Source organism: Tenrec ecaudatus, unplaced genomic scaffold, assembly GCF_050624435.1.
Source record: "Tenrec ecaudatus isolate mTenEca1 unplaced genomic scaffold, mTenEca1.hap1 Scaffold_529, whole genome shotgun sequence".
Taxonomy (NCBI): Eukaryota; Metazoa; Chordata; class Mammalia; order Afrosoricida; family Tenrecidae; genus Tenrec; species Tenrec ecaudatus.
This window is the reverse complement of record NW_027459443.1, coordinates 32,357-58,165: the sequence shown is the minus strand read 5'-3', so window position 1 is coordinate 58,165 and position 25,809 is coordinate 32,357. Positions and strand designations below refer to the sequence as shown.

Here is a 25,809-nt window from a genome sequence, read left to right as displayed (position 1 = left end):
TGTTATTTCCCCCAACCTCCCCTGCCATAGCCCCCAAAACCATTGTCTATATAGATTTAGTTATCCTGGATTTCATATACAGAAAAATGTATTTTTAAAAGCCTAACAACAATAACAAAGAAAACAGATTAAAAAAGCTCTAGAAAAGAAAGCAGAGGTTAAAAGAACTGGAATATATTTAAAATGAGTCAAAAGGGAGATGTATAAATTTTAACTTAAATACATCTGTAATAACCAATTTTACAATGTTATCTGTCTGATAACAGGGCTGTTCACATCCCATGGCTCTGGTCAGAGAGGATTCCCCAGAGCTTGCAAATGTTATCCACAACCTTAAAACCAGGTGTTCATAATTGAAGCTGATATCATTCCCTCCTTCAGATTTGAATTTCATGAGTTAAAATCCTAGGATGTTACAGGCTGGTGTGCTTCTTCCACATGGACTTAGTTGATCCCTCACTTAGATGGCTGTTTAAGACCAGCTTTTAAGACCCCAGAGGCTATTTTTTTCTGATAGGTGGGCACCATCTAGTTTCTTCATTACACTTTCCTATAGCATTCATGTCTTGAGTGATTTCTTCATGAGGACGAGCATCAAATAAGGCCATTTCATAAGAACTAATTGTACTTAGATTGAGGCTAGAATTAAGTGCAAGCTCAAAATCCATTCACATATTTATGGTTCATCTGGCTCTGGTTCACCTCAGAGATATAATTGTTATTTTCTGTTAGAGAACATTATCAATCATCCCCTTGGGCATAAGGCAATTTTATTGATAGTGTAGTTAATTTAGCCAATGGTATAGAATTTAAAACAAAAATATGTCTTGTAAATTTAAATTTTATGTTTTCTTCCCATTGTCTCTCTTTTGTTGCCTTTAATAGATATTTTTATTAATTTATTTCTATTACCATCCTTTTTGTCTTTTTTCTCATATTTTTCTGTGTTACCAATGTTCTTAGGAACCAAGACACCGCTCCTCTATCTGTCTCTAGGTGGGTCCGCCCACATGCAGATACACCCACATGTGAGTACCGTGAGTGAACATTGTTACCCATGCTGCACCATGCTTTAAGACAAAATTTCATTTATTTGTCAACAGAAATAAATATTTCAAACAAAACAAAACTGTAAACCAATATCCCTTATGAATATAGGGGCAAAATCTCAAAATCCTGGCCAACAGAATCCAACAATCTATCAAAAAGCTAAGCAAAAGAACCACAGCAGGTGAGATTGGTTCCAGGGATGCAAAGATGGTTTGAAATGAGAAAAATAATGAATGTGATCTACCATATAAAAAAGAAAAACAACCACATGAGCATTTCAATTGATTCAGAAAAGGTATTTGATAATATCTAACAGCCATTCTAGATACAAATACTAAAAAATAGGATTCGAAGGGAAATTCTCAATGAAATCAGGGACATATATGAAAAACCAACTGCCAGCATCTTACTCAATAGGGAGAAACTGAAAGCACTCATTCCTCTTTCAGATGGAAATACACAACAATGCTCCTTATTAACACTCTTATTCAACATTGTACTGGAAGTTAGCCAGAGCTATCAGGACACAAAAAGAAGTTTCAAAAATCCAAATGGGCAAAGAAGTAAAACTGTCACTATTTGCAGATGATCTGATTCTATACATAGAAGGCACCAAAGGCTCAACAAAAATATTGCTAGAAAATATAAAAAGATTTGGCAACATGGCAGGAAACAAAATTGACATATAATAATCAACAGGATTCTTGCATACTAACAAAGATAACTCCGGAAAAGAAAACAAGGAATCAATACCATTTACAATAACCACATAAAGATGAGTCTCTTTAACAAATGGTGCAGGAAAAATTGGATTTCGACTTGCAGAATAATTAAATAAGACTAATGCCCCACACCCCCACAAAAACATATAATATGGATCAAATATCTAAAAATAAATACCAGAAAATCAATGAGAAAACATGGACAAACTTAAGAGTCCTATTGCAGGGGATACACAAAATGTCAAATATTAATGAAGGATACACACGTAACAGAAGACAAAATTGAAGTCTGGGACTTAAGAAAAGTAAAACAAAAACTTCATCAAAAAAGTAAAAATGTTATCTACAGATTAGGAAAAAGATTTTGGCAATGATATACGTAATTGAAACACTTCAATAAGAAAAAGATGAATAGGTCTGTGTGGCAAGATGGTGATGGAGTAGCATTCCAGAGGGACTCTGCAGAAATCAGTGGAGGAGAGTCACTGAGAGGGAAATATCACTCTTCTGGGTCACAGGCAGAGCATCTTAAAGATGAGCAGACACTAGGTCTTGAAGAGCTGTGGGGTTTGGGCTACTACTGTAGAGGTTGGCTATGGCTTAGCCTTTCCCCTGCCACAGTCTCGGCTGGATCTGAGCTCTCTTGGCCAGCACAAAGGCTTAACTTCAACACAACCACAGCTTACTGCTGCCTTTCAGCAGGGTTTAAACCCCTCCAGCCCCACAGTCAGGTGACTGGGGCTGTTATTTCTCTCTCCCTTCTTCCACAGTCTAATTGGCCTCGGTACCCACCACCTGGTCTTTTTTCTTTCTTGTCTTTCCTTTCACATGTCACTGCTGGGCTCCAGGTCACTGCTCTTTGCCTAGAGCAACTGCATCCATCCTCCACTCAGCTGGGGCAGCTCCTGCCCACTTGCCCTCTGTAGCCTTACAAGCAGCTGGGGAAATCTTGCCTGTCTTCTGCCACACCTCAAATGGGGGAATCTCCCCTTAAAACATCTAGGAGAACTCCCATCAACCCTCCAAAGCCCTGTAAGCAGATGATGGAAATCCCAACCACCCTCCACGGTGCACCATGTGGCTGGGAGGGTCCCTGGGCCCCTCCCCATCCTCTGTGGTCCCACATGGCTGAGGGAACTTCCTCCTACTTGCTGCCGTGCTTTACACAACTTAAGACAGCTCTGTGTGAGCCCTCTCCAGTGTGCCATACTGCTGTGGGAGCATCTGTGTGACCTATATGGGAGATCTTGCTACTAGAACAATTCCGTCTGTTATCTGCAGTGCTCTACACTAAAGTGGGCACACCCATCAACACTATGTGGCAATCCCGCTGCAGGAAGCACCCCCGCACTTCCCCTGAGGTGTTCCAAGCCGCTGTGGGCCACACCACCATGGCTTCCTGTAAGATCATCCAGTGCAGTGTCATCCTCCCCAGTCCACAATCACCCAACCAGAGTCCCATGAGAGGACCATCCAACGTAACCTCTAAATAACAGGATACGGGTTGGCTAGGTAAGGAGTAAAACCACAGGAGGAAAAAGTGGTAGCCTGACCTAGTACATTTAGCTGCAGGCAGTTCAATGACGCACTCCAATGAGTTTTCCAAAGTAGGAGACCAGTGCTTGTTGACTTTCTGAAAAATGGCACCAGGCTCTTCTAAAACAACACAACACAAACAGCAACCAGCCACAAAAACCTCAATGAAAAAACAGGAGAAACAAAAGGCAATGCCAGAAGTCCTGAACATAATGACATGTATAGTAGAAGCAGACATTGATCTGCAAACAGAAAGCAATCTTCAGGATTTCTGCTTGGAGTTATACAGAATATGAGGGAAGCAATATAAAAAAAGGATGAAATGATAGAGGAGATAAAGGCCACGCACCAAAGGGAAATAAAAGACCTCAGGGACAAGATAACCAAATCCAGTAGTGAATTCACAGACTTCTCCAAAAGACTTGATGAGGCAGAGAATTGCACCAGTGGCCTAGAGGATAAACAGGCAGACTTCAGCAAATGGGAAAGGCAGTTAGCCAAGATAATCAAAGAAACTGAAGAAAAGCTGAGAGCCATGTTTGATGCTATGAAGAACAACATCTGAATAATTGAACTACCTGAACAAGGCACAACAAAAGAGTCAATGGCATAATAAATAGTGTAGAAATTCTTAGGGGAAAACTTCTCCAGATTAATAAATGAAAACTAGGCAACTATTCAGGAGGCCAAAATAACACCAGCTGGACTGAATTCCCAAGAAGAAATCACCAAGGCATATAACAGCTATTCTATCCAACTTAGAGGAAAAGGACAGCCTCATAAGAGCAGCAAGGGAAAATAGAAACAGTTACCTATAAAGGAACTCAAACAAGAGTCTGTTGAGACCAATCAGCGGACACTGTGAAGAGGAGAAATTGAAGAAAATAACACAAACCCAAGAATACTCTATCCAGCCAAATTATCAAGATAGATGGAGAAGTTAGAGTCTTCCCAGACAGGAAAAACTCAAAGACTACGATAAAAGAAACTAGCCCTACAAAAGATCCTTATCTAACCGGTATGGGCAGAAAAACATCACTCACCAAACAAAAACAAGAGACTGCCACATAAAACAACTCCACCCAGATGTAAACAAAGAGTAAACAGCCCCCAAGATAACAGTGGCAAAGAAAGGCAGAATGAACCACACACAAATGCACAACACACTGATAAGAAAGGGAGGTAGGAAAACATTCAACACAAAAGGTACAAGATGACATCACAGAGTCCACAGCTGGATATAATAACCCTGAATAACAATGGACAGAACTCAGCCAATAAAAGGCAGAGGTTAGCAGCCTGACTTAGAAAACACAACCCCTTGGGCTGCTACCTATAGGATACACATCTTATGATTACAGACAAAAATAGGCTGAGAATCAAAGGCTGGAGAAAAATATACCAAGAAAACGGCCATTCAAAAAAAAGCAAAGGTTGCAATCCTAACCTCAGATTGTAAAAATAGTTCCCAAGGTACAAGCCATAACAAGACATAAGGGGTAGGGGCACTATATAATGTTCAAGGGAACAGTAGATGAAGAACCAGTGAACATAATAAATATATTCATGTTCAACGCGACGTCCACAAAATTTATCAAACACTCCAAAAGATGATAAAAGAAATCACAGGCTAACAATTATAGTAGGTGACCTTAATACACCATTCTCTGAGAAAGATCACAAGGAAAGAAGCTTAACAAGGAGGCAACAGATCTAAACATTATGATTAAATGACTTGACCTGATAGATATTTTCAGAACGCTCCACCAAAATGCAAAAACACCCTCATATTCTTTTTAAGCCCCCCATGGCACATACTCAAAGATAGACCACATGCTGGGACATAAGTTGAATCTGTGTAAATTCAAACATAAAGAGACCATACCGACTTCTCTCTCCGACCACTATAACATAAGGCTGAAAATCGACAGAAGGATGATGAAGAAAACAAGGGAAAAAATTGTAAGAAAAATAACTCTCTTTTGCAAAAGGAGTGGTTACTGGCTCAGAAAGATATGAAATTAGAAAATTTCTAGAAACCAATGAGAATACAGTTACCAAAACCTTTGAGACAGCAAAGGCCGCTATCAGAGAAAGTCTGATAGTAATATGTAAGCACATGAAAAAGAAAGAGACGTATGATTGATGTGCTGACACAAAACTTACACCAATTAGAGCAGTCAGCAGAATAATCCTACAAATTGCAAAAGAAAAATAAAAAGTGCTGAGATTCATGAAAGGGAAAACAAGAAAATTATGGAAAAAAGAAATGCAGCTAAAAGCTGGTTCTTTGAAAGGATTAACAGAATCAAAAGACCATGGAAAACCTAACCAAAGAAAGGAAGGAACAAATTTCAATAGCAAGGATGAGGAATGAAACAAGGGACATTACAATGAACCCTAATAAAATCAAAAGGGTAATTGCACAGTACTATGAAGGACTGTACTCCAATGAGTTCAACAGCTTCTCACTCCCCGCTATCACGACCTCAGTGCCGCTTCCCAATCTAGACTAGACGGGAGCATGCGCATAGGCATAGGCAAGAGATAAAACTCACGACACATGGAACCAGGAACAGGAATGGGAATAGAGACAACAAAAGGGTAGGGGGAAGGGGGCGAAGTGGGGAGAGAGGAGACACCAATAGCAATGAATAGCATATAATCCCGTACCCCCAGTCAGGGGGGAGAACAACAGAAACTAGAAGGGAAGGGAGATGGCGGTCGGAGTAAGATTTGAAAATAATTAACAATCTACAATGTATCAAGGGGCCACGAGGATTGGGGTTGGGGGAGGAGAAGGGAGAGAAAAAAAGAGGAGCTGATCCCAAGGGCTCCATGGAAAGTAAATGTCTATAAAAGAAAGACAGAATATATGTACGGATATGTCAGATACAATTGATGTATAGATTGTAACAAGAGTTGTAAGAGCCCCCAATAAAATGATTAAAAAACACCCACACAACAACTTTGTTTTTAAAGAAAGATATACAGTAGAAGAATAGCAGCCGTCAAGTCTGGAGCACTGGGCCTGGTTTCTTGGGACATTCTTGTGGCTATAACATGAGGCCACTTTTAGATATCAAGTTGACCTTCCACACGCAGCAAGTAGACGTCATCAAATTAGAGGCTTTTCAGCAGAATCAAGGCTAAACGTAGAAGCCCGGTCTCTTCAAGAAGATACTCTCAGTGGTCTCCTCTTTCAACCTCCAAAAGGAGGGCCTGAACATGGCCTGCTCAAACCTCAGCCACTCTCATAGCCATCAGCTAGGTTGAGCTACACAGACACTGGTCACCTACAGTTCTGTCCATTCTAATGGTTGAACACCACCCTCTTAGCAGGTACAATGAGACAAGAAGTAGAGTTCTTTGGACTTTTTTGCACAAGAGGTCTAGAGACCTGCTGATGCAGCCAGAGGGTCATGCTTTTAGAGAAAACCCTAAGTTCCCCATAAGCTTTGACCCTGCCCCAGTGTAGAAATGGTTGGGGAAGAGGATGGGAATGAGCAAAGGTGAAGGTTTGGGTACCAACAACCAAAATGCTGGCATGTAAGACCCAATACAAGATTAATATGTGACTGCTCACAGCAGTCAAAAGAGTGAGTGCAGTAGAGCTGAGGATGGTGAGGGAACCCCCCCGGCCCAGCCCCCCAAACTTCCCTGGCACATACCCTGCACTTGAATTCATACTCCTTCAGGATCGCCATGAACTGTTCTTGAGAGAAGAGTGCAGTGCCATCTGGTTCCAGCTGATGTCAGACCCAGAAAGAAAGCAACAATACAGAGAATGGTAAGGCAGGTCCTCTTGGGCCAGGTTCCTGGGGCCACCTCCTCACTTTCCTTCTGGGAATCTAACTTCTACTTTCCAGTAGCTCTAGAAAAAAGCATCCAGTCTACCTACTTTCAAACTTGTTTAAAAGGTCTTGCCACCAACAGCGTTTTCTTAGGACCCGGAGCCTGTGGTGGCTGGGATGCACTTCTGCCTTGTCTCTGGTGCAACTTCTCCCTTCCCAGCAACGTCCTTAGGGTAGATGACATATGATGGCACCACGCTCTAAGTGCTCCTTTGGCCTCTCTGGCTAATCCCAAGTACTATTAGTGGGTCCTGGCTTTATCAGTACAGAGGCCATACTACGCGGGGTAGCACTAGGTCACAGTGACTTGTCATGAAAAGGGGAAAGAAAAAGATATTATATAGATTTCTCTCCATTACAGGATTTTTGTAAGGAAAAAAAACCAAAGTTCTATCACCCAAGTATCATTTTCAAGACATGGCCCACACTACTGACCATGATTCTAGTTGAAAGACTCAGAATAAGCAGAAGCACTTGCCTTGTCCTTCAGCACAAACTCAAGGTCATTCTGCAGTTTCAGCACCAGCTTCTCTGAATCTGACTACTTTTCCACAACTTCAAAGATCTCCTTCTGCAATCGACTGTTTTCCTAAAAGATTCAGGCCAGTGGTTTAATAGCTATATAACGCAAGCAATGACGCAATGGTAAGTTTCTCACCTTTCCATAAGGGAGAGGTGTTACAGGGAGGCAAGCTGCTTTTCCTTGAAAGAGTTCCTGTAGTGGTGGAGGGTGTGAGGGCAGCTGTGTTGAAGTGAAATTACTTGGAATGGCTTTTCTATTCATGTCTTTGTAACTCCCACCAAATTTTGGGGCCATATCAAGCAAATAGGGTATGTGAAATGCTAACTGAGGGAATTTGTTGGTTTTCCCATTGCACTGTGTATATAAGAGTGAATGATAACAGTTGCAGACAGAAACATTCCATGTTAATCAAGATGGAAACACCAGGAGTGAGCACATGTAAGATCCTTGCCTGAAGTAGTGGAGGCACCAGAAGTATCAGAGGCCAAGGCACTGAGAACAGAAGACAAAGCAAAGGAGCAGTGCTAAGCTCATGAGGTAGAGGGCAGAGGTGCAACACTAAGAAAGAGATGCCTACCATCGTGGGTGAGAAGAGGCAATGCAGACCAAAAAACCTGTTTCCTTAACGTTCTGTAACTGGTTAGCTTCCTTAAGCAATTCTATAACCATGAACATTGCCTGTAAGTTTTTTTGAAGACGTTGCAATACATTATTGAACCCAACAGAGAGGTAGCGTGCCAACTGAGGGATGTTGGTATCAGATAAGGGTAAAAAAAGGATAGAGGGTCAAGGCATTCTGCCTTGTGGCAATTAGCTTGGGCTGGTGTGGCATTGGAATCTCCCCCTTCGTGTAGCTAGGAGGTCAGACGTACGGCATTTCATCAGTTGGTGTCAAGAGTGGAATTAACTGCAATGGCTCCAGGCTCATGAAAGCATGGGGTTTTACAAAAGAAAGGTCAGGGTAAGGGAAGTGAAAATTTTGATTCTTAGATTATTCCTTTGGTTATTCTTACTATGGACTGCTGAAAGGACAAAATGATCTGTCTTGGAAGAAATACAGCTATAGTGCACCTTAAGAGTCTAAGATGGGCACACTTTGGACATGTCAGGAAAGACCAGCCCCTGGGGAAGACATTATGTCTGATAAAGCAAAGGGACAGTGAAAAAGAGGAAGGCTCTCGATGCGATCGATTGGTACCATGGCTGCAACAGGAGGCTCAACGGGAAAAACTGTGAGGATATTGCAGAACCTGGCATAGATGCATAAGGTCAAAACCTACATGATGGTACCTACCTAAAACAATGGCAGTGCTTGAAAGAAATGTAAGAGATGTCAAGGGCGTGAAAGTGCTCTGGAGTGGCCTGAAGGAAATACCAGGCTGGTTAAACAAAACAGTTAATAAGAAGGCCAGGGTTTCCTGGATGTACCCTAACAGAGGCCCAAGTCCGTAGACATACGAATGGGATAATCTGGGTGGAGAAAAGAACATTGAACTGAGTGTTTTTAAAAGGATGATATATTTGGGTTTATGTGTTTAGCTGACTGTTGGATAGAGGTTTCTCCTGACTAGTGTTATAAATAGGTATCATGTGCGATAGAAACAAATACTCAGTTTTATGATTACAGAGAGCTTGTATGTTCACATTCAGCCTATTCTTATTGGATTTGTTAAAAGGGGAGTTAGGAATTTTCCCTGAAGAAATGGGTTTTTGTTTTAAGTCCACGTAGAGTATTGGAGGCCTGTTGGTGTAGTAGTTACGCACTGGGCTTCTAACTGCAAGTTCAGCAGTTCAAACCACAAGACACTTCATGGGAGAAAGATGTGGCTTTCTATTCCTGTAAAGAGTTACAATCTTAGAAACCCACAAGGGCAGCTCTACCCCCTGCCCTATAGGCTGAATGGGAGTCAGAATTGACTTAACTGCAGTGAGTTTGGTTTGGTTTGGTTTGGAGAGAGCAGTGAAAGCTCTCACCAGTGTGGATGGAAGCCTCACCCAGAACCTTTGCTACCAGTACTTTTGCACTTATTTGCAAAGACATGCAGATCCACCCAGAACAACTGAAAGAATGAGTAGGAGAAAAATCGGTTTGGCCTTTTGAATTTTGAGCTGCCTGCCTTTAGAGTCATCTTAGCAGGGAGAAGTGTGTTCCTCTCAGAGAATGGCTCCTGACAGACTGAAGTTAAGGGAGCTGGCGGCAGCCTAGTATGCTCACTGTGCTGACACTTGGGTCCACTTGGGTGGGAGTGGTGGAACTGCCGCACTGATGACACAGCCTGCATTTTGGCATGTTCTATTGGCACCTGCTGATCTGGCCCCAGAAGCTAGAGATGAGAGAGAGGGGCTGGCTGGTCTGAAGTTTGAAAATGTGAGTGAAGAGGGGAAGACATTGGGAGATTTCATGAGTTGTGAATTATAAAGCTGATGATCAGGACCTAGGCCATGGGGAGTTAGGGTTGATGAGAATATATGAATTGGCCAGTTAATCTAAAGTACAGGGAGGTGTGTGTGAACTCCCAAGCTTGATACTGGTACCTATTTGATCTACCTTGGATTCTAGGGCTGAGTTGACCAGAACCCAAATGAATGACAAGATAAATGTTGACACTATGATCTGGCATACATTGCTCTAATTTGATGGCTTTCCCTGGATTGGATTATATTTATGGAAACAGATGCTCAAAGTTTAAATCATAAATAAAGATTCTTCTGATCAAAAATTTGCTTGTCTCCTCAGAGGACTGGTTGTTAGGGATTGACAATTTAGCAATGGGATATCTAAAATAGGGAGTGGTAATGAAGTAGCTGGTTTACCAGTTTTTGTGGGTGTATTAGTATCAATATGAAAAAGAAAAGAAAAAGAACAAGTCAAGGGAAAGTCCCCATTGAAGAGTGTCCTCTTTTCACCATGGGCTCAGGTAAAAGGAGGCGAGGAGAAGATGCTGGTTTGATGATATGACTGAAGTACGAGTGACTGTTAACAGGGTCACCACGACTGTGAAAACAAATCCTAGATGTCAGTGGGCAGGAGGCAATTCTTCATGTATTAAAGGAGCAATGTCTAGAAGAGCCAAAAGGTAGCCCGGGGTGAAGTGAAATGATCCAAAGGGCTCTTCTATCCATATCTTTGTAACACTCATCAAATAATTGGGTGGGACTAGGCAAATCGGGTATGTGAAACACTCATAGATGGGTCGGACAGTGATGCCCTTGCACGGCATCTCAGTAGCAGAGAGAGAGAATCCTGTGTCCATCAAGAAATAAGAGCCATCAGTGGGGCACATGTGAGATCCATGCCGTAAGTCGTGGAGGCAGCAGAAGCCCTGGCACTGAGCACATGAGACAGAGCAAGGAGCAACACTGAGACCACGAGGCAGAGTGGTAGGCTTCCTGGCCCATGGAACAAAGCAGAAGCCAAGGGACTATGCAACTGAGAGGCCTGGGACCAGAGAAAGAGGTGGTTATCAGCATGGTATTGTAGACAAAAGACCTGTATCATTAACATTTCCCTGATTAACTCGATAATTGTGAATATTGTCTGTGAATTGTATGTGGTCACTGAAATAAATGACCGAATCTAGCTAAGAAGAGTGTTATGGGAAGGTTAGGGATGGTTGGCGTTAGAATAGCATAAAGATGAATTGAGGTTTTTTGGTGTTTATTTTGTTTTGTAGGATTTTCTGTATATGAAATCCGGGATAGGTGATCTATAGAAACAGCAATTAGATTAATAGCTCCTTCCGGTTGTGGCAGGGGAGACTGCGGGCTATGGGGAGTTAATAATAACGGGTACCAGAATGAAGAAAATATTCTAAAACTCATTGTGGTGACGCCTACACAATTCTTTTAAAATATGTCTAAACCACTGAATTGTATGATACATGATTTATATGCCAACAAAACTGTTGGAAAAGTTATCTTTCTATAAAATACTATCAACTTTTGTCCCTGTGAATCTATTTAGCAGAACAACATGAATAACCCGTTGAGTGAAAGCAGAGCTCTGTTGTAATGGAACACGGTGCCAACTGCCACGTTGTGCTCAGTGAAAAGGTCTAAGAAGCAATTTTTTTTTGTGCGCTTTCAGTCAATTGGCTTAAGCCTGGGGGCCCCGTGGGCTGGTCTGGAGAACATTTGCACCTCCATAATAGCAAGAAAAATGTCAGTCACATAAGTTTTAAGTTGGATTCAGCTGCTTGGGATATTATTAAGGGGATTAGGTTAGGATTTTGAGATCTGGCTTTCTAAGCCTCTCACCAAGTATGCAAGACCTGTGACAAGAATAACCGTAGGCGGCCCCTTGCTCATTAGGCCCTATTAGGAAGAGGCAAAGCGTCTCTCCCTACACCAGAGACCCTTTTCCTTGTCCCATCACAAGTTGCCTATAGAGGGTGGTGGGGGCAGGCAAGGCAGCAGCCCAGACCCTTGCCAGTCCCGGACCCCTGAGAACAAACCACACCCCTAGCCTTGAAACAACCTCTCCCAGCCTCTTATTGGAGGTAGCTCAGCTCCTGGTGGTAGGAGGCCAGGGCCGCTTGCTGAATGACACCAGTGACCATCAGGAGCTTGTTGTCGATAGCCCAGGCCAGATCCAGAAGGTTCACCTTCTCATCCACACTGAATTCGAGGCTCTAGAAATAAATCCCAAGGGACATTCAAGATGAGTTTAAGTCTCTCAACAATTTGACTCCAGACTCCATTTTCCTTGGCTCTCCCATTTGCCTGAGACTTTTCCTCTTGGGGCCGCCCCCACTCCAACTCCTAGGCTGTCAATAGGAGATCCCACTGTGCCTGAGCCAGGGACACATGAGGAAGAATATGACTCCATGCATAGTACTTCATGGGGATTAATAGCAAGAGAGGGGCCCTTCCCCCCACCTAAACCCAATAATTATAAAGGCTGTATGGAGCTATAGAGAGGAGACTTTGCCCAAGGCTAAGGGCACTGGAAGGAGCTCTGGTGGTGTGGTGGGTAATGCAATAAGATGTCAACTTCAAGGTCAACAGTTTGAACCACCCCATTTCCCTGAGGAATAAAGTAGAGGCTATCTATTCCCATAAAGATTTAAATTCTTGGAAACCCAAAGGGGTAAGTCCATTCTGCCCCCTAGCATCATGATGAGTTGAAATTAACTTGATAGCAAAGGAAAATTTGGAAGCAGTTAGAGATGAAAGGGTACTGATACAGGCACTTACAGAGAGCAGTGGCTAAATTAACTCTGCCAACTGCCCACCACTGTAAGCCACTAACATTCTTTCTTAAAAAAAATCATTTTATTTGGCTCATACAACTCTTATCACAATCCATACATACATCAATTGAGTAAAGCACCCTTATACATTCGTTGCCCTCGTCATTCTCAAAATTCGCCTTCCGCTTGGGTTCCTGGAATCAGCTCATTTTCCTTTTTTCCCTCCCCTTCCCTCCCCATTGCCCCCTTCCTCATGAACCCTTAATAATTTATAAATTATGATTTTATTTTACATTCTCCTTTTTTCTTATGCCACTTGGAGTTGAGTTTTTACCATTTCAAGCTAAAAGAATTCTGGGAGAGACTCCTAACGTAATATATGTAAAGAATCCTGACACATATTTCATATCTCCATAATATCTATCTATCTATCTATTTATCTATCTACACACACACACACACACTGATGATTTGTATTGGTAGAAAAATTATGTATCAGAGGACATGAGCCATGGTCAAAAGTATTACAGAAAATGAAATCTTCCTTCTCTCTCAGAATTTTGAAAAATAAACTTAAAAAGAGATGTTATGTGCATCTTACCACCCACATATACAGAATGAAACAATGAATGTTTAAAAATGAATCTTTGCTATATTTATTTTAAATTGACTACTGCACAGTGTGACACTAAGTCCAAGAGCAAGAGCTACACCAGGCTAGTCTCCTGGGCCAGTTGCAGAAGAAATGGAGGAGCATGGGCAGGAAACCCCCATGGCTTCCAGGAATGCGAGGCTGGCCTGTGGAGCCAAGTGGCACAGTTCCCACCTAGGTCTTTTTTGATCAAAGGACTTGGCAGAATGCATGCCCTTATGTAGTGGTCAGTGCTGACTATACACATGCACCTTCTCTGACTCTGATGCCACCACAAAAGTGTGCTTGTTCCAACGCCCATCGGAGTGCTGCCTTGTCCAAGCAACAAGCCTGAAAGGTTAGCATGGCAAAGGGGGAAGTATCTAATACATGAAAACCTACCTTCAGAGTGTTTTTATCACTGTTGTTTTCTCTGTATTTTATTTATGCTCTTTCAAAATTAAAATTTTTATATATTAATAGCCAAAAAGAAAAGTTTCCCGAGAATTTCCCTGTCTGGGATTCTCTGTTGCAGCAGGAGTAAGGAAGCCAGAGAGCAGAGGCCAAGCACAGTAACCCTCTCGGGCTCCCACCCCACCCTCAGCCCATTCTCAGTGGAGCAGCTGTGGCCATCCATTTCCAAACCTGCAAAATCTCCTTGCCATTTTGAATGCCCTCCTGGGCCCACAGAGCCACCACCTGCTCAGGGCATGCAAACCCAGTGCCGTCATCGATGCCGGAGAAGAGGTGCCGGTCTGAGCAGATGGACACGAGGGACGAAGTGGTCGTGTGGCAGCTGCTCTCCTCTGTGGCCTGTACACCAGGGACCAAGAAAGTGCTGTGAGCACGCACGTCTGTTCAGCCCAATCTCTTGTTTCTCGTGTCCCCCACTGCACAAACCTGCACGTTGCCTAGCAAGAACAACCTCACCAGTTATCGCTCTCTTCACTTTCTAGCAAAGGTGAGAGGGCTGGGCACAGCGACGTGATTCATCAAAGCAGCCATGACTGCTCTGGAGCCAGAAGGCAGCAGACAGGGCTTTCTACTCCCACAGAGAGCTACAGGCTTGCAAACTGCCAGGGCAGGCCTACTGTGTCCTGTATGGTCGCTATGAGTCCACACTGAGTCAATGGCAGTGAGGATGAGTGTGAGTTGGGTGTGTAAGTGCAGCCCGTGAACTATCCGCATCTCTCTGGCATGACGAACAAGGTACACAGGGCCTCACAAAGGAAGAGCCTAAAGAGGGGCTTGCCATCATGGAGAAATTCCTAAGAGGCTCCAAAAGCAGAGTGGGCTTCCCTGTGTGTGAAACTGCACATTACTGGGAATACAGAAGCAAGCAGCTTTCAGCTAAGCAAGCTAGGGGAGTCTTACGATGATGGTAAAGTCTCTCAAGCGGAAAGCTGACCTGCTACGTTCAGATATTCTATGAATCCACAAGGGCAAGAAATATTTCCCTTAAATTTTTTCTACCTCAGAGCCCTTTCCAGTAAATATGTGTTGTCAGGAATCCCTGGGAGTAAGAATGAGTGTTCTCCACGCCTTCAGGTCATCACATTTCTGCTCCAGGCATCCAGCGCTCCTGCCTCCCTCAGAGTAAAAACCACCTTGCTCCAACCGGCTCATGGCTCTTCAGCTACCCTCTCCTCACTGCCTTGCTGGCTGGGATCTGGATCTGGGACCCTCAATACCTTGCTCAATCACCCTTAACTCCTCTTTTCTGACACACCGGCTCGCTGGCCTCCAGATAGAAGGATACCTAGCTATTTTTTAGCCCTTTCAAGTCCAGCCCCACAGCTTAAATCATGCTCCTCTTGCTCTTTCTGGCTCATCCTGGACTCTTTCCGGTCCCTTCTCTGATGACCACCAGGCTTGTCCTGGCTATACTCTCCACCCTTCATCCTTCATCTTCTCCCAGCAGTACACTTCCTGAGTCAGGCTCAAGGGAGCAGAAACCTCCTCTGCCTGTACTCACTGAGTCACCAATTCTCTAATGAAGGAGCTTGTTTACCGAGCTTACTAAGCTACGCTGGGTGCTCTGCGTGCCAACTGGACAACACTCTAGAGCAGGTATTTTACTCTGTTTGCAGGTGGAAGAGGGCACCATGGCTATCAATGGAGAGTCCCAGATACTCAAATGCATCTGGAACTGCTATGAACCCTCTAGCCACTTACTCTAGAAAATATGAGGCTCAGAATGGGTTTCCCCTATACCATGTCCACCTGATTCTCCTGCTGTCATATATATATATATGACATCAGTACAGAGCTAGTATACCTGTTAGTAAGTAGGTTATCTATCTATCTATCTATCTATCTATCTATCTATCTATCTATCTATCTATCTAACAGGTATACCACATGACATGGTCAAACATCACACTCTATAGCCAAACTGTGGAGACACACACAAGATATGGCACACTCTACTTTGAAATAATGCAGAAGACTCTACCACCCTGGCCTCCTTCCAGTTTCTGCCCTAAAATGACAGTGCAAATGGGCAATTCTCAGGTGAGAGGTATCAAGAGAGGGGTAGGACTTTGTGCTCCACAAACGAAAGACTGAATCCGCCCACTCCTCAGTTTGACATTCTATGCCCCAAAGGTATTATATACTGTGTATACACTCATATCTCTGCAGTGAATTTAGTATGGGTGTGTAGAGAGTGCATGTATATGAATATACTGTGCATGAATGCATACAGAATGTATAGTGAAGGGATGTGTAGGCACTGTGTTTATGATGTTTACGTACACTAGCAGTGTGTGTGGTGGGCATGAGTTTGTGTGCCTTACAATTTGTGTGCATATAGTAGGTGGTATCCCCCCAAAAAAACCCTGGAATTTTTTTCAAAGCTATGTATTTAATTTTTTTCCATGTACCAGTGACCGGGCTATGGAGGCTGCTGAAAAGGAACAGCCCCATGCATGCATCCCAGGATCGCTCTGGCCCATTGCCATCGCTGGAAAGCTGTACCTGCCCAACAGTGCCCAGCAACCATGGGGCATGCATTTAAATTCTTTTACAAAACAAACTTGTCACCTACAAAGTACTCTCAATTACACTTGATACATTTGTAAAATCTGCAATTTAATTCTTGGAAACATTTTTCAAACTCATCTGTTTGGATGGCTGACAGCACCTCCCTAGTGTTTTTCTTCACTCTTCTATGTCCTCAAATAGTTATCCTTCCATGTCCCTCTTCTTCGAGGAAACAAAAAAAAGTCACACAATGCAAGGTCAGGTGAGTAAGGTGCATGGGGCAAGAGAGACATTCTGCTTTTTGCCAGAACCTGGCACACTGAGATGGCTGTGTGAGCAGGTGCATTATCATGGTGGCAAAACCAGTCCCCTGTCTGCCATAAATCAGGCCTGTTTTTGCCGCACACTGTTATGAAATCTTTTCAGATCCTCTAATAGAAAGCTTGACTAACAGTCTAACCTGGTGGAACGAATTCCAAATGCACTACAAATCGACATTTTTATCTGTTCGATAAGATGATGGACGTCCAGAATGAGGTTTGCCATCAATCAACATTTCACCTCTTTTGAAATGAGAAAACTACTCATACACTTAGAGTTTTTCCCATAGCACTGTCTTTCTAAACTGTATTCAACATCACAACAGTTGCTTTGGCATTTTTCCTGAGGAGGAAACAAAGTTTCATAGCTGCATGCTGTTCTCTTAAATTCGCCATCATGAAAAACAAGGTTCCAGTGAAACCGCTTTTACAAAAAATTCACTGTGACCAGAGAGAACCTTCTCAGGTGGCGCTGCAACTCGGAGCTCTCAAAGAGGGAGAAAAAGTCATATTATGAAAGGTCTACTCTGCCCAGCACAATTCCAGTTCTGGGAGGGTACCACCTTGTATCATGTGCATATATAGTGTGTGTGTGTATAGTTAAGTGTGTGTGTGTGTGTGTGTGTGTGTGTATGACAGACGCATCTATAGTTTGGGTGTATACATGTAGCATTGACTACATGTATCAGGTGTGTATATATAGTGGGTGTACATGTATACAGTGGATGGGTCCAAACTGTGTGGATATGTGTACAAGTGTGTGCTGTATGTAGAAATACACGTGACAGGAAGAGTAGATGGCTATGACAGCAGGATAATGGGTCAAGTTGCTGTGCTGAAAGACCTGTTAGTCTGGGTAGATTAGAAAAACAAATTCATAGACACTCATAGGTGTTAAGAGAAAGCTTTATACACAAGAGCAATTGAATATTGAGAAAAAATTTCACCCCAAGTCCAGATTAAGTCCATAAATCCAATATTAGCACATATGTCCAATCCCAATCTATAAAATCCTCCTCAGACTCACGAAACACATGCAATATGCCAAATGCAGGAAGATCACAGGCCAGTGGATGGAAAGTCTTGTGGATCCAGTGGCATTATAAACATCTCAGGGCTGGCATGAGTCTCCATGTGGCTCCATGGCTCTATCTGCCATCAGTCTAGCTTCATGTGGCTTGTCCGGAGGAGGATGAAGCACCTATCTGTATCTATCTGGCCTCTGTATCTATCTGGCCTCCAGTAAGCTATTTATCTCAGTGGCACGCCTAAATGAGGTTATCAAGCTGTGACCTGATTGACATGCTAGACAACACCCCTCAACAAGTTGACACCAGAATATGTAACTACCACAGACCAACCTTTGTCAAGTTGACACTTTTACACAACTTTTTACCCATACATAACTCTTAACAAAAAAATAATAAAATCATATCTGTAACTAACAAGATAAAACTAATAAGTGTACCATTCAGTATGTGCCATCCTCATTTAAACATATTATATAAGTGACAAAACAATATTCTATGCCTAAGCATCGCAGTTAAGGAACACACACTTAAACCTATAATCCTATGTACATATTCCAGCACCTATGAAAGTTTGTAGCCAACCACTTCATGCCTTTATCATCTCCATTTTAGGTATAAAATTTCTATACTGCCCACTTACATCAGCCGTGTTCTGAGGAACCTTCATCCCAGTTAGAACCTTGTGAACTCCCCATCCATAGTAAAGTCAAATCAGAACAGGCTATCCATGAAGTCTGCAGCAATATCTCTACTTCACAGGCTCAAACATCTCTTCATCTGGTCGGATTCTGGTCAACTCAATGTGGGCTGCTTCACTCAGCGTCCACATGGTGCCCATTGGTCACCTCGCTTCTAGACCATGGGCACTGTCACAAATTTTCAACAAGCCTAGCCCCCTTGCGCTAGATCATGAATTTCAGACCAGTCAACCCACCCTCGTTTTCTCTTCACGTTCCTGAAACAAGGTCCATGAGTGTCAGTGGCCAGACTCAATCTGTCTCTTTATTGCTGCATTTCGCCCACTTCCACTCAACAAGTGGATCTGGGTGGTCGCCTAGCAAGCAGTTCAGCCTGCCCACAGGCTCCCTGTAATATTCAGCCCCAGAGAGTAGTTTTCTTCATGGTTCCAGATTTTTTCCCAGCTTCTGACAAAACCACGAGTTCAAAATTTAAATATCCAAAGAGTTCCCTTTTTTCCCCCTGTCAATCTGTCAACAGCCCTTGGCAAGTCTCTTCACCCTTAAATGTCCTCAACACTGAAGACACTTTTCTTTTCAGAGCTTATTTTTTCAAAGCCTTCTTTGCGGGTGTGTCCTAAACCCATCTAACAATCCAGTTTTAATGACGAGAAACAAGTGGGCTTACAAGCTCTCTATTTTCAAATTTCCCAATAATCATTTCTATCAATCATATATCAATAATAATAAACAGAAAAAAAATCAGTATAAACAGAGTAGCATCAGATCCTAAGCTCTATTCGTAAAACAGTCAAATTCGATGCTTATTTAGTTATCTTACTCATTATCTAAACGCTTCTATTGATAGAAAATACGGCATTAGGCCTCTGACAGCATCAAGCCAGAGCCAGGGTTCATTATTTATTTTTATTTTTTAAAATAATTTCATTGGGGCTCATACAACTCTTATCACAATCCATTCATACATCCATTGTGTCGGGCACATTTGTACATTTGTTGCCATCATCATCATTCTCAAGATATTTTCTTTCTACTTGAACCCTTGGTATCAGCTAAGCATTTTCTCCCTTCCTCCCCCACACTCCTGCCTTCACGATAATTTATAAAGTATTATTTATAAATTATTATTATTTTCTCATATCTTACACTGTTCAATGTCTCCCATCCCCCACATGTCTATTGTACGTTCCCCAGGTAGGGGGTTATATGCAGATCATTGTGATCATTTCTGCCTTCCCTCTTGTCCCACTATCATGTTCAGTCTTCATTTGGGTTTCAGTAATTCCTCTTGGTTACATTGCCCTTGATCAAGCCCTACCAGGCCTCCTACATATTCGTTGCTATCATTTTTGGATCACTTGTTGTTCACTTGTCCCTGGGCTTTTAACACACATGTCCTTTCCCCCACCTGTCCCTCACCCATGTCCCTGCAATACTGTCAGTCCCGTTTTGTCTTCCAGATGGTTTATCCTGCCTATCTTATCTAGATAGACCTACAGAGATAATAATATGCACCAAAAACATGACGGACCAAAACAAAGCAACAAAAGAAAACAACAACAAAAAAACAAATGACAAATTAGAAAAGAAAAACCTGTCAATTATTTATCTGTTCAAAGAAACAACTTTTAGCAGCACTAATTTTACCATAGTTTTCTTATTTTCCCTCTTCTGAATCTCAGCCATGATTTTTATTATTTATTTTCTTAATCTATTAATAGGTTTGTCCTGTTGACTCAGCTTTAGTTGCTGTAAATTTTGTGCCAGCATATCAATCATAAGTCTCTCTTCCTCTTTCATGTGTTCATGTATTGCTATGAGACTTCCTCTGATAACTGCCTTTGCTGTGTCCCATAAGTTTTGGTACATCATGTGCTCATTCTTGTTGATTTCCAGAAATTCCCTAATTTCATCTCTGATCTGGGCCAGCACACACTCCTTTTGCAAGAGAGTTATCATCTTCCAATTGTTTGTCCTTGTTTTCTTCATCTTCCTTTTGTTGGTTTTCCAGTCTTATGGCACAGTGGTCAGAGAGAGAGGTACATATATCAATGTGCTTAAACTTATGCAGATTCATCTAATGCCCCAGCACCTCTATCTTTGAATATGTGTCATGTGGGCTTGAAAAGAATGTAAATTCTTTTGTATTTGGGTGAATAGCTTTGTGCACATCTATCAGGTCAAATTGTCTAATTGTAATATTAAGATCTCTAGCCTCTTTGTTGAGTGAAAGCCCTAGGATAAGAGGAGATGCCTGGAGGTTGGCAGTGGTGTGTGAGATTAAAAGGAAGAGAAAGAGAGAGGGAAAAAAAGAAGAGCCTGTTGAAACTGTAGTGGGAAAGAAGGAAGAGTGAGAAACAAAAGTAACAATATAGCTTAACCCCATCCCTGACCCTGGGGCTGGAGGGGTTTAAACCCTTCCACAATTCGGAGTTGAAGTGTGGCTGTGTTAAGATAAAGCCTTTGTGCCAGCTCCAGATGATCCCGTCTCTGGCTGAGACAGTGGTGGGGCTAAGGTTAGACCTTAGCCAGCCTTCACTGTGGTAAGACAAAGCCCCCAGCTCCTCAAAACCGAGTGGATATTTGCCTGTTTATCTTTATGACGCTCCTCCTGCAACCAGGCAGTGCACAACATCCCCCTTAGTGACTCTCCTGCGCTAATTTCTGCAGAGTCCCTCTGCTATGTGTTACTCAGTTGCCGTCTTGCCTGAAGTGCTCCCTGCCCCTCCAGCCAGCTTTCTCTCAGCCATTTTGACCTTCTGTCAGCCATTTTCACTAAGCAACTCTGAGAAATTCAAGGGGTGATTTTGTCCCCTGAGCTCAAAATATACATTAATCACATTTTCACCATTTCACACAAGAATAACCAAAGACTACAACCAATGAAGAGAATCCAAACTTTAACTTCCCATGTTCTTTCCAGAAAACTATCCAGTAAACTGCATGGCCATATCTGACTTCTGGCTAGCCAAAGAAGCACTATCATGAAGCAGAGATCAAACAAACATCCACTCTCCATCTTTATGATTCTTTTATCTAGTACTCCACTCCCAAGGGACCATAATGTGTTAGTCTGAGTAGACTAGAGAAACAAATTCATAGACACCCATCTGTGTGTAGAAAGAGCTCTATATACAAGAGCAGTTGAATATCACAAAAACATCCCACCCTAGTTCAAATCAAGTCCCTAAGTCTGATATTAGCACATATGTCTGACATCAATCTATAAAGTCCTCTTCAAACTCACAAAACATATGCAATGATACTGAATGCAGGAAGATCAGAGAGTAAAATATCTTGTGGATCCAGTGGCAGTCTAAGCATCTCAGTGCTGGTGTGGGTCTCCACGTGGCTCCTCCAGCTCTAAGGCTCTGGCTTTCATCAGCCTAGCTCCATGTGACTTGTCCGAAGGAAGACGATGCAGAGACTGTGTCTATCTGGCCTCCAGTGAGCTATTTATCTTTGTGGTGGGTCCAAATGAGGTCATCAAGCTATGACCTGATTGATAGGCTAGACTCTACCCCTCCACAAGTTGACACCAGATTGTGTAACTACCATAGGACCCATACTTCAGTGGTATTCGAGGTTACAGAACTCTTAGGGATCTTGCCCTTGCAGGCTCAGGGGTGCCACTTTGAGATCCTTATCCTACACTAGCTTCCAGCAACACCTAGGTCTCCACATTTGGACATGAGTTACCCTTGTTTCTGTATCTTCCCTAGTTCTTAGCCTCAGTGCAACTTACCCTGGAGAAAATCCTTGACAAAGAAGAGAAACCCATTTCCATGTTCAAATCTTAATCCACAAACAGGGATCACACTTCACTTGATGTGGGTGTCTCCTGGAAGACATACCTGCCTGCCTAGGTCATTTCCCCAAGATTCCTCCTTACAAACTCACACCTCTGGCCAGAGAGCATCTGTTCAGGAAGGTGTGCATGGCACAAGAAGCGGTACAGCTCTATAGCCACTATCTTGATTCTTTAATGCCAACTATGCGCACATCCATCCCTAGTTCAGTGTCCACATTAGTCTATACTTCAGATGAATACAAAGGGAACATGGGGCTGCTTCTGCTTCAAGGAAGTCATATCTGCCAATTAACCCAATCAGTGACATATAAGGGCCATACTCTGATTTTTTTTTACCTTATATGGCCTGAAATCTCTCCTTAATGCTCTTGAATATCTTCTTCCTGCATTCTTGTTGATTTTAGAATGAAAAACTTATGCTCTCAGAAGTACCTACTCAGTGGTGAAGAATATCACACTGGTTTTACTCTGCCTCCCACACAACATGGGAGTCAGCCACATCCTTGTGCAGAAAGCAAGAATTCCTTAGAGCAGTCTGCTCTGTGGTGGGAGAAGGAATTTCTTCTGTTCGGAAAGTGCTAACCCAGCAGTCACTGAGCAATGCTATGATTTAAGGAAACTGCCTAAATCTGTTCTGTTTAAAGCTGCACGGAGATCTGGTACTTCTGCAAGACATAAAACCCAGGGATAGGAGGGAGGAATCCAGACTCAGGACCTAAATCAAAAGGGCTGCCCGAGGGAGATGTTGCAGAATGCTCTTTGACATTGCTCTCCTGCTGCATCATGGTATGAGGGAAAAGGGATTTCCCTACTGAAATGTTCTCTATCCCACAATTAAGAATGGCTGAAGCTGTCATGTCAGACACTACTTGGTCTTATAGAACAACACCTGGGAGGCAGGCATCACAATTGCCCCATTTTATAGATGAGGAGCATGAGGCTCAGAGATGAGCATGCCATCCAGGGACATACAGTTATGGAGGTCTGTGTGACCCCAGAATCTCAAACACATATCTCTGTTTCTTATCCCTCTTGAACCCCTGGACAACAGTCAGGTGACTCAGAGAGGACAGGTTTGTGAAAGATGCTGACGGTTATGGTTGCAGTCATCAGAAAGATAATACTTAATGTGGTTCATAATTTATTTGTCCTATTTTACCTGGTAATGAGTCCAAGGATCACTCAGTTCGATGGGAGTAGAAGATTTCGGAAGTGAATTGGGTCTATGACTGAACAGGCTAAGCTGGAATTCCTCAAGACTTACTCTGCCATCTCCATCTTGATCCAATTTGTTAAACAAATCTTCCATTTCCTAAACAAAAGTCATACACCTGGATCAGAACACATGTTTTGCTTGATGCAGAGGTTCCACAAACAGGCAGCTCAACCCAGATGTCACCATTGGGCCTCCTGCTTCTCCAAACTTTTGGATCAAGCATTCAACAAGGGCAGCTTGCTCATCTTCATCCACATTCAAAATTGTCTAGGTCCCAACTGGCTGTATTTCCAAAATATTTTTCCTTATCAGTCTCAAGGGAAATCTATACTACCATGTCTGTTTTAGTTCCATAATCAGTAGCTGAGTCATTCAAACTGCCTGAACTCCATAAATAACTTATTTCCTATCTGCTGTGGCTGGGAACTTGCAGTATGTTGGTGGAAGATGTACCCACAAAAACCAGCCTGGCTCCAGTGGGTCACAGGATAACAGCAGCTAGGCCAAGAGCGCTTTAATGAAGAGTGAGGACTGCAATATAACACTCCACCTCTATTCCCATCTGATGAGACTACAGACAGGTTCTAAAGAGGCCTTACTTGGCCGTAGTACAATCAGCCTGGCAGGCAGGGAACGGTGATCTTGAGTGACTGTGTCTAAGAGTGCCTGGCACAACTGCCCTACAGTGGTGAGAGTTTATCACAATGGGGGGGGGGTCTGAGATATATTCTTTGACAGGAGTTTTGAAGCCAGTCAAGAGTTTTAATGAGAAATTGATATGTCTGAATCATAGTCTAAAAGAGGGTGAGAGTTTTCAGACCAAACATTTCAAAGAAAAGTGGTTGAGACAGGTCAGTCTCAGGCTTTCTCTCACCTCTTTCTCAAGGTCTTGTAGCCCAATGGTTTGACAGACCAGAGTCAGCTCTTGCATACTGAGGAAACCACTGCTGCCAACGCCAAGCTCTTCCCAGATTATCTGGGCTTGGATCTCAGGGGTATGAAAGGAGGGGCTGCTGAGCTCCAGAGGGCTCCAGACTTGAAGTTGGCCTGAAATAAAGGGAAGATAGTTAAACGTGGTACCACTTGAAGAATTTAGGAGAAGTGTACCAACACCAGTAAGGTTTTCTAAATTAAGGAGGAACAACTGGATAGAGGGATGGATAGATACACGACAGGACATGATGGACATATATATATTAGGTAGAAAGGCTCTAAACTTATTTTAGTTGTTGTTCAGTGCTACTGAGTCATTTCCAACTCATAGTGACCCTAAGTACAACACAACGAAACACTGCCTGGCCCTGTGCCATGCTCACAATTGTTCATATGTTCAAGGCCCTTGTTGCAGCCACTGTGTCAATTCATCTTTCCGAGGGCTTCCTCTTTTCATAGTTACTGGTCTCTCGTGATAACATTCACAGGGAAAGAAGATGAAGTCTTGGCATCATTGCCTCTAATGAGCTTCCCTGCTCTACTTCTTCCAAGACAGATTTGTTTTTTGTAGTTTGTGGTACTTTCAATATCCTTTGCTAGCACCATAGCTCAAATGCATAAATTATTCTTCAGTCTTCCTTATTCAATATCCAATTTCCATGTGTACGCAAGGGAAGTGAAAAGGTTCATGAGGGAACTGAAATGATACAGTCAAAATGGTATCATGGCTTGGGTCAGGCACACATTAGTCCTCAAAGTAACATCCTTACTTTTTAACAGTTTAAAGAGATCTTGTGCATATTTATCTAATGTATCGCATCATTTAATCTCCTGACTGCTGCTTTCATGAGCACTGATTGCAGATCCAAGCAAGGCGAAATCCTTGATAACTTCAATCTCTACTCGATTTATCAAGTTACCTATTGGTCCAGTTGTGGGGATTTTGATCTATTTTATATTGGGATGTAATCTATACTAAAGGCTTTAATCCTCGATCTTCATCAGAAATTACTTCAAGTCCTCCTGATTTTCATCAAGTAAGATCATGTCATCTGCACATCACAAATTGTTATTATGTTTTTCTAATCATTGCCATTCTTCTTCATGAAATGCAGCTTTTCTGATGATGTGCTCAGCACACAGAGTGAAGAAGTGTGGTGAGAGGACACAGCCCTGATGCACACCTTTCCTGATTTTAAACTGAGTAGGATATCCTTGTTTGTACCCACAACTGTCTCATGGTCCATGCACAAGTTTTACATGAGCACAATGAAGTGGTCTGGAATTCCCATTCTTCTCATGGCTAT

At 42.6% G+C, this 25,809-nt stretch overlaps 1 protein-coding gene, 1 long non-coding RNA gene and 1 other non-coding gene across 3 annotated transcripts in view; all 3 read right to left on the bottom strand.

Annotated features, from left to right (window-relative positions):
* The window catches only part of LOC142436646 (uncharacterized), a 180,374-nt gene extending 172,671 nt beyond the window's left edge, over window positions 1–7,703 (bottom strand). Inside the window, exons 1-2 of the long non-coding RNA XR_012782056.1 lie at window positions 7,641–7,703; window positions 6,980–7,057 (exon numbers count right to left, since the gene is read on the bottom strand). This is a non-coding gene — a long non-coding RNA (uncharacterized LOC142436646). The remainder of the gene's footprint in view (window positions 1–6,979; window positions 7,058–7,640) is intronic.
* Window positions 7,704–12,175: 4,472 nt separating this feature from the next.
* The window catches only part of LOC142436647 (ninein-like protein), a gene marked incomplete at its 5' end in the record, with an annotated part of 30,533 nt that continues 16,899 nt past the window's right edge, over window positions 12,176–25,809 (bottom strand). The window contains 4 exons of the mRNA XM_075540167.1: window positions 12,176–12,316; window positions 14,154–14,321; window positions 23,513–23,665; window positions 24,444–24,616. Of these exons, the coding sequence (XP_075396282.1) occupies window positions 12,176–12,316; window positions 14,154–14,321; window positions 23,513–23,665; window positions 24,444–24,616 (635 nt within the window). The remainder of the gene's footprint in view (window positions 12,317–14,153; window positions 14,322–23,512; window positions 23,666–24,443; window positions 24,617–25,809) is intronic.
* Window positions 16,386–16,517, bottom strand: LOC142436648 (small nucleolar RNA SNORA84). The gene has a single exon (XR_012782057.1). It is a non-coding gene; the product is annotated as a small nucleolar RNA SNORA84 (small nucleolar RNA).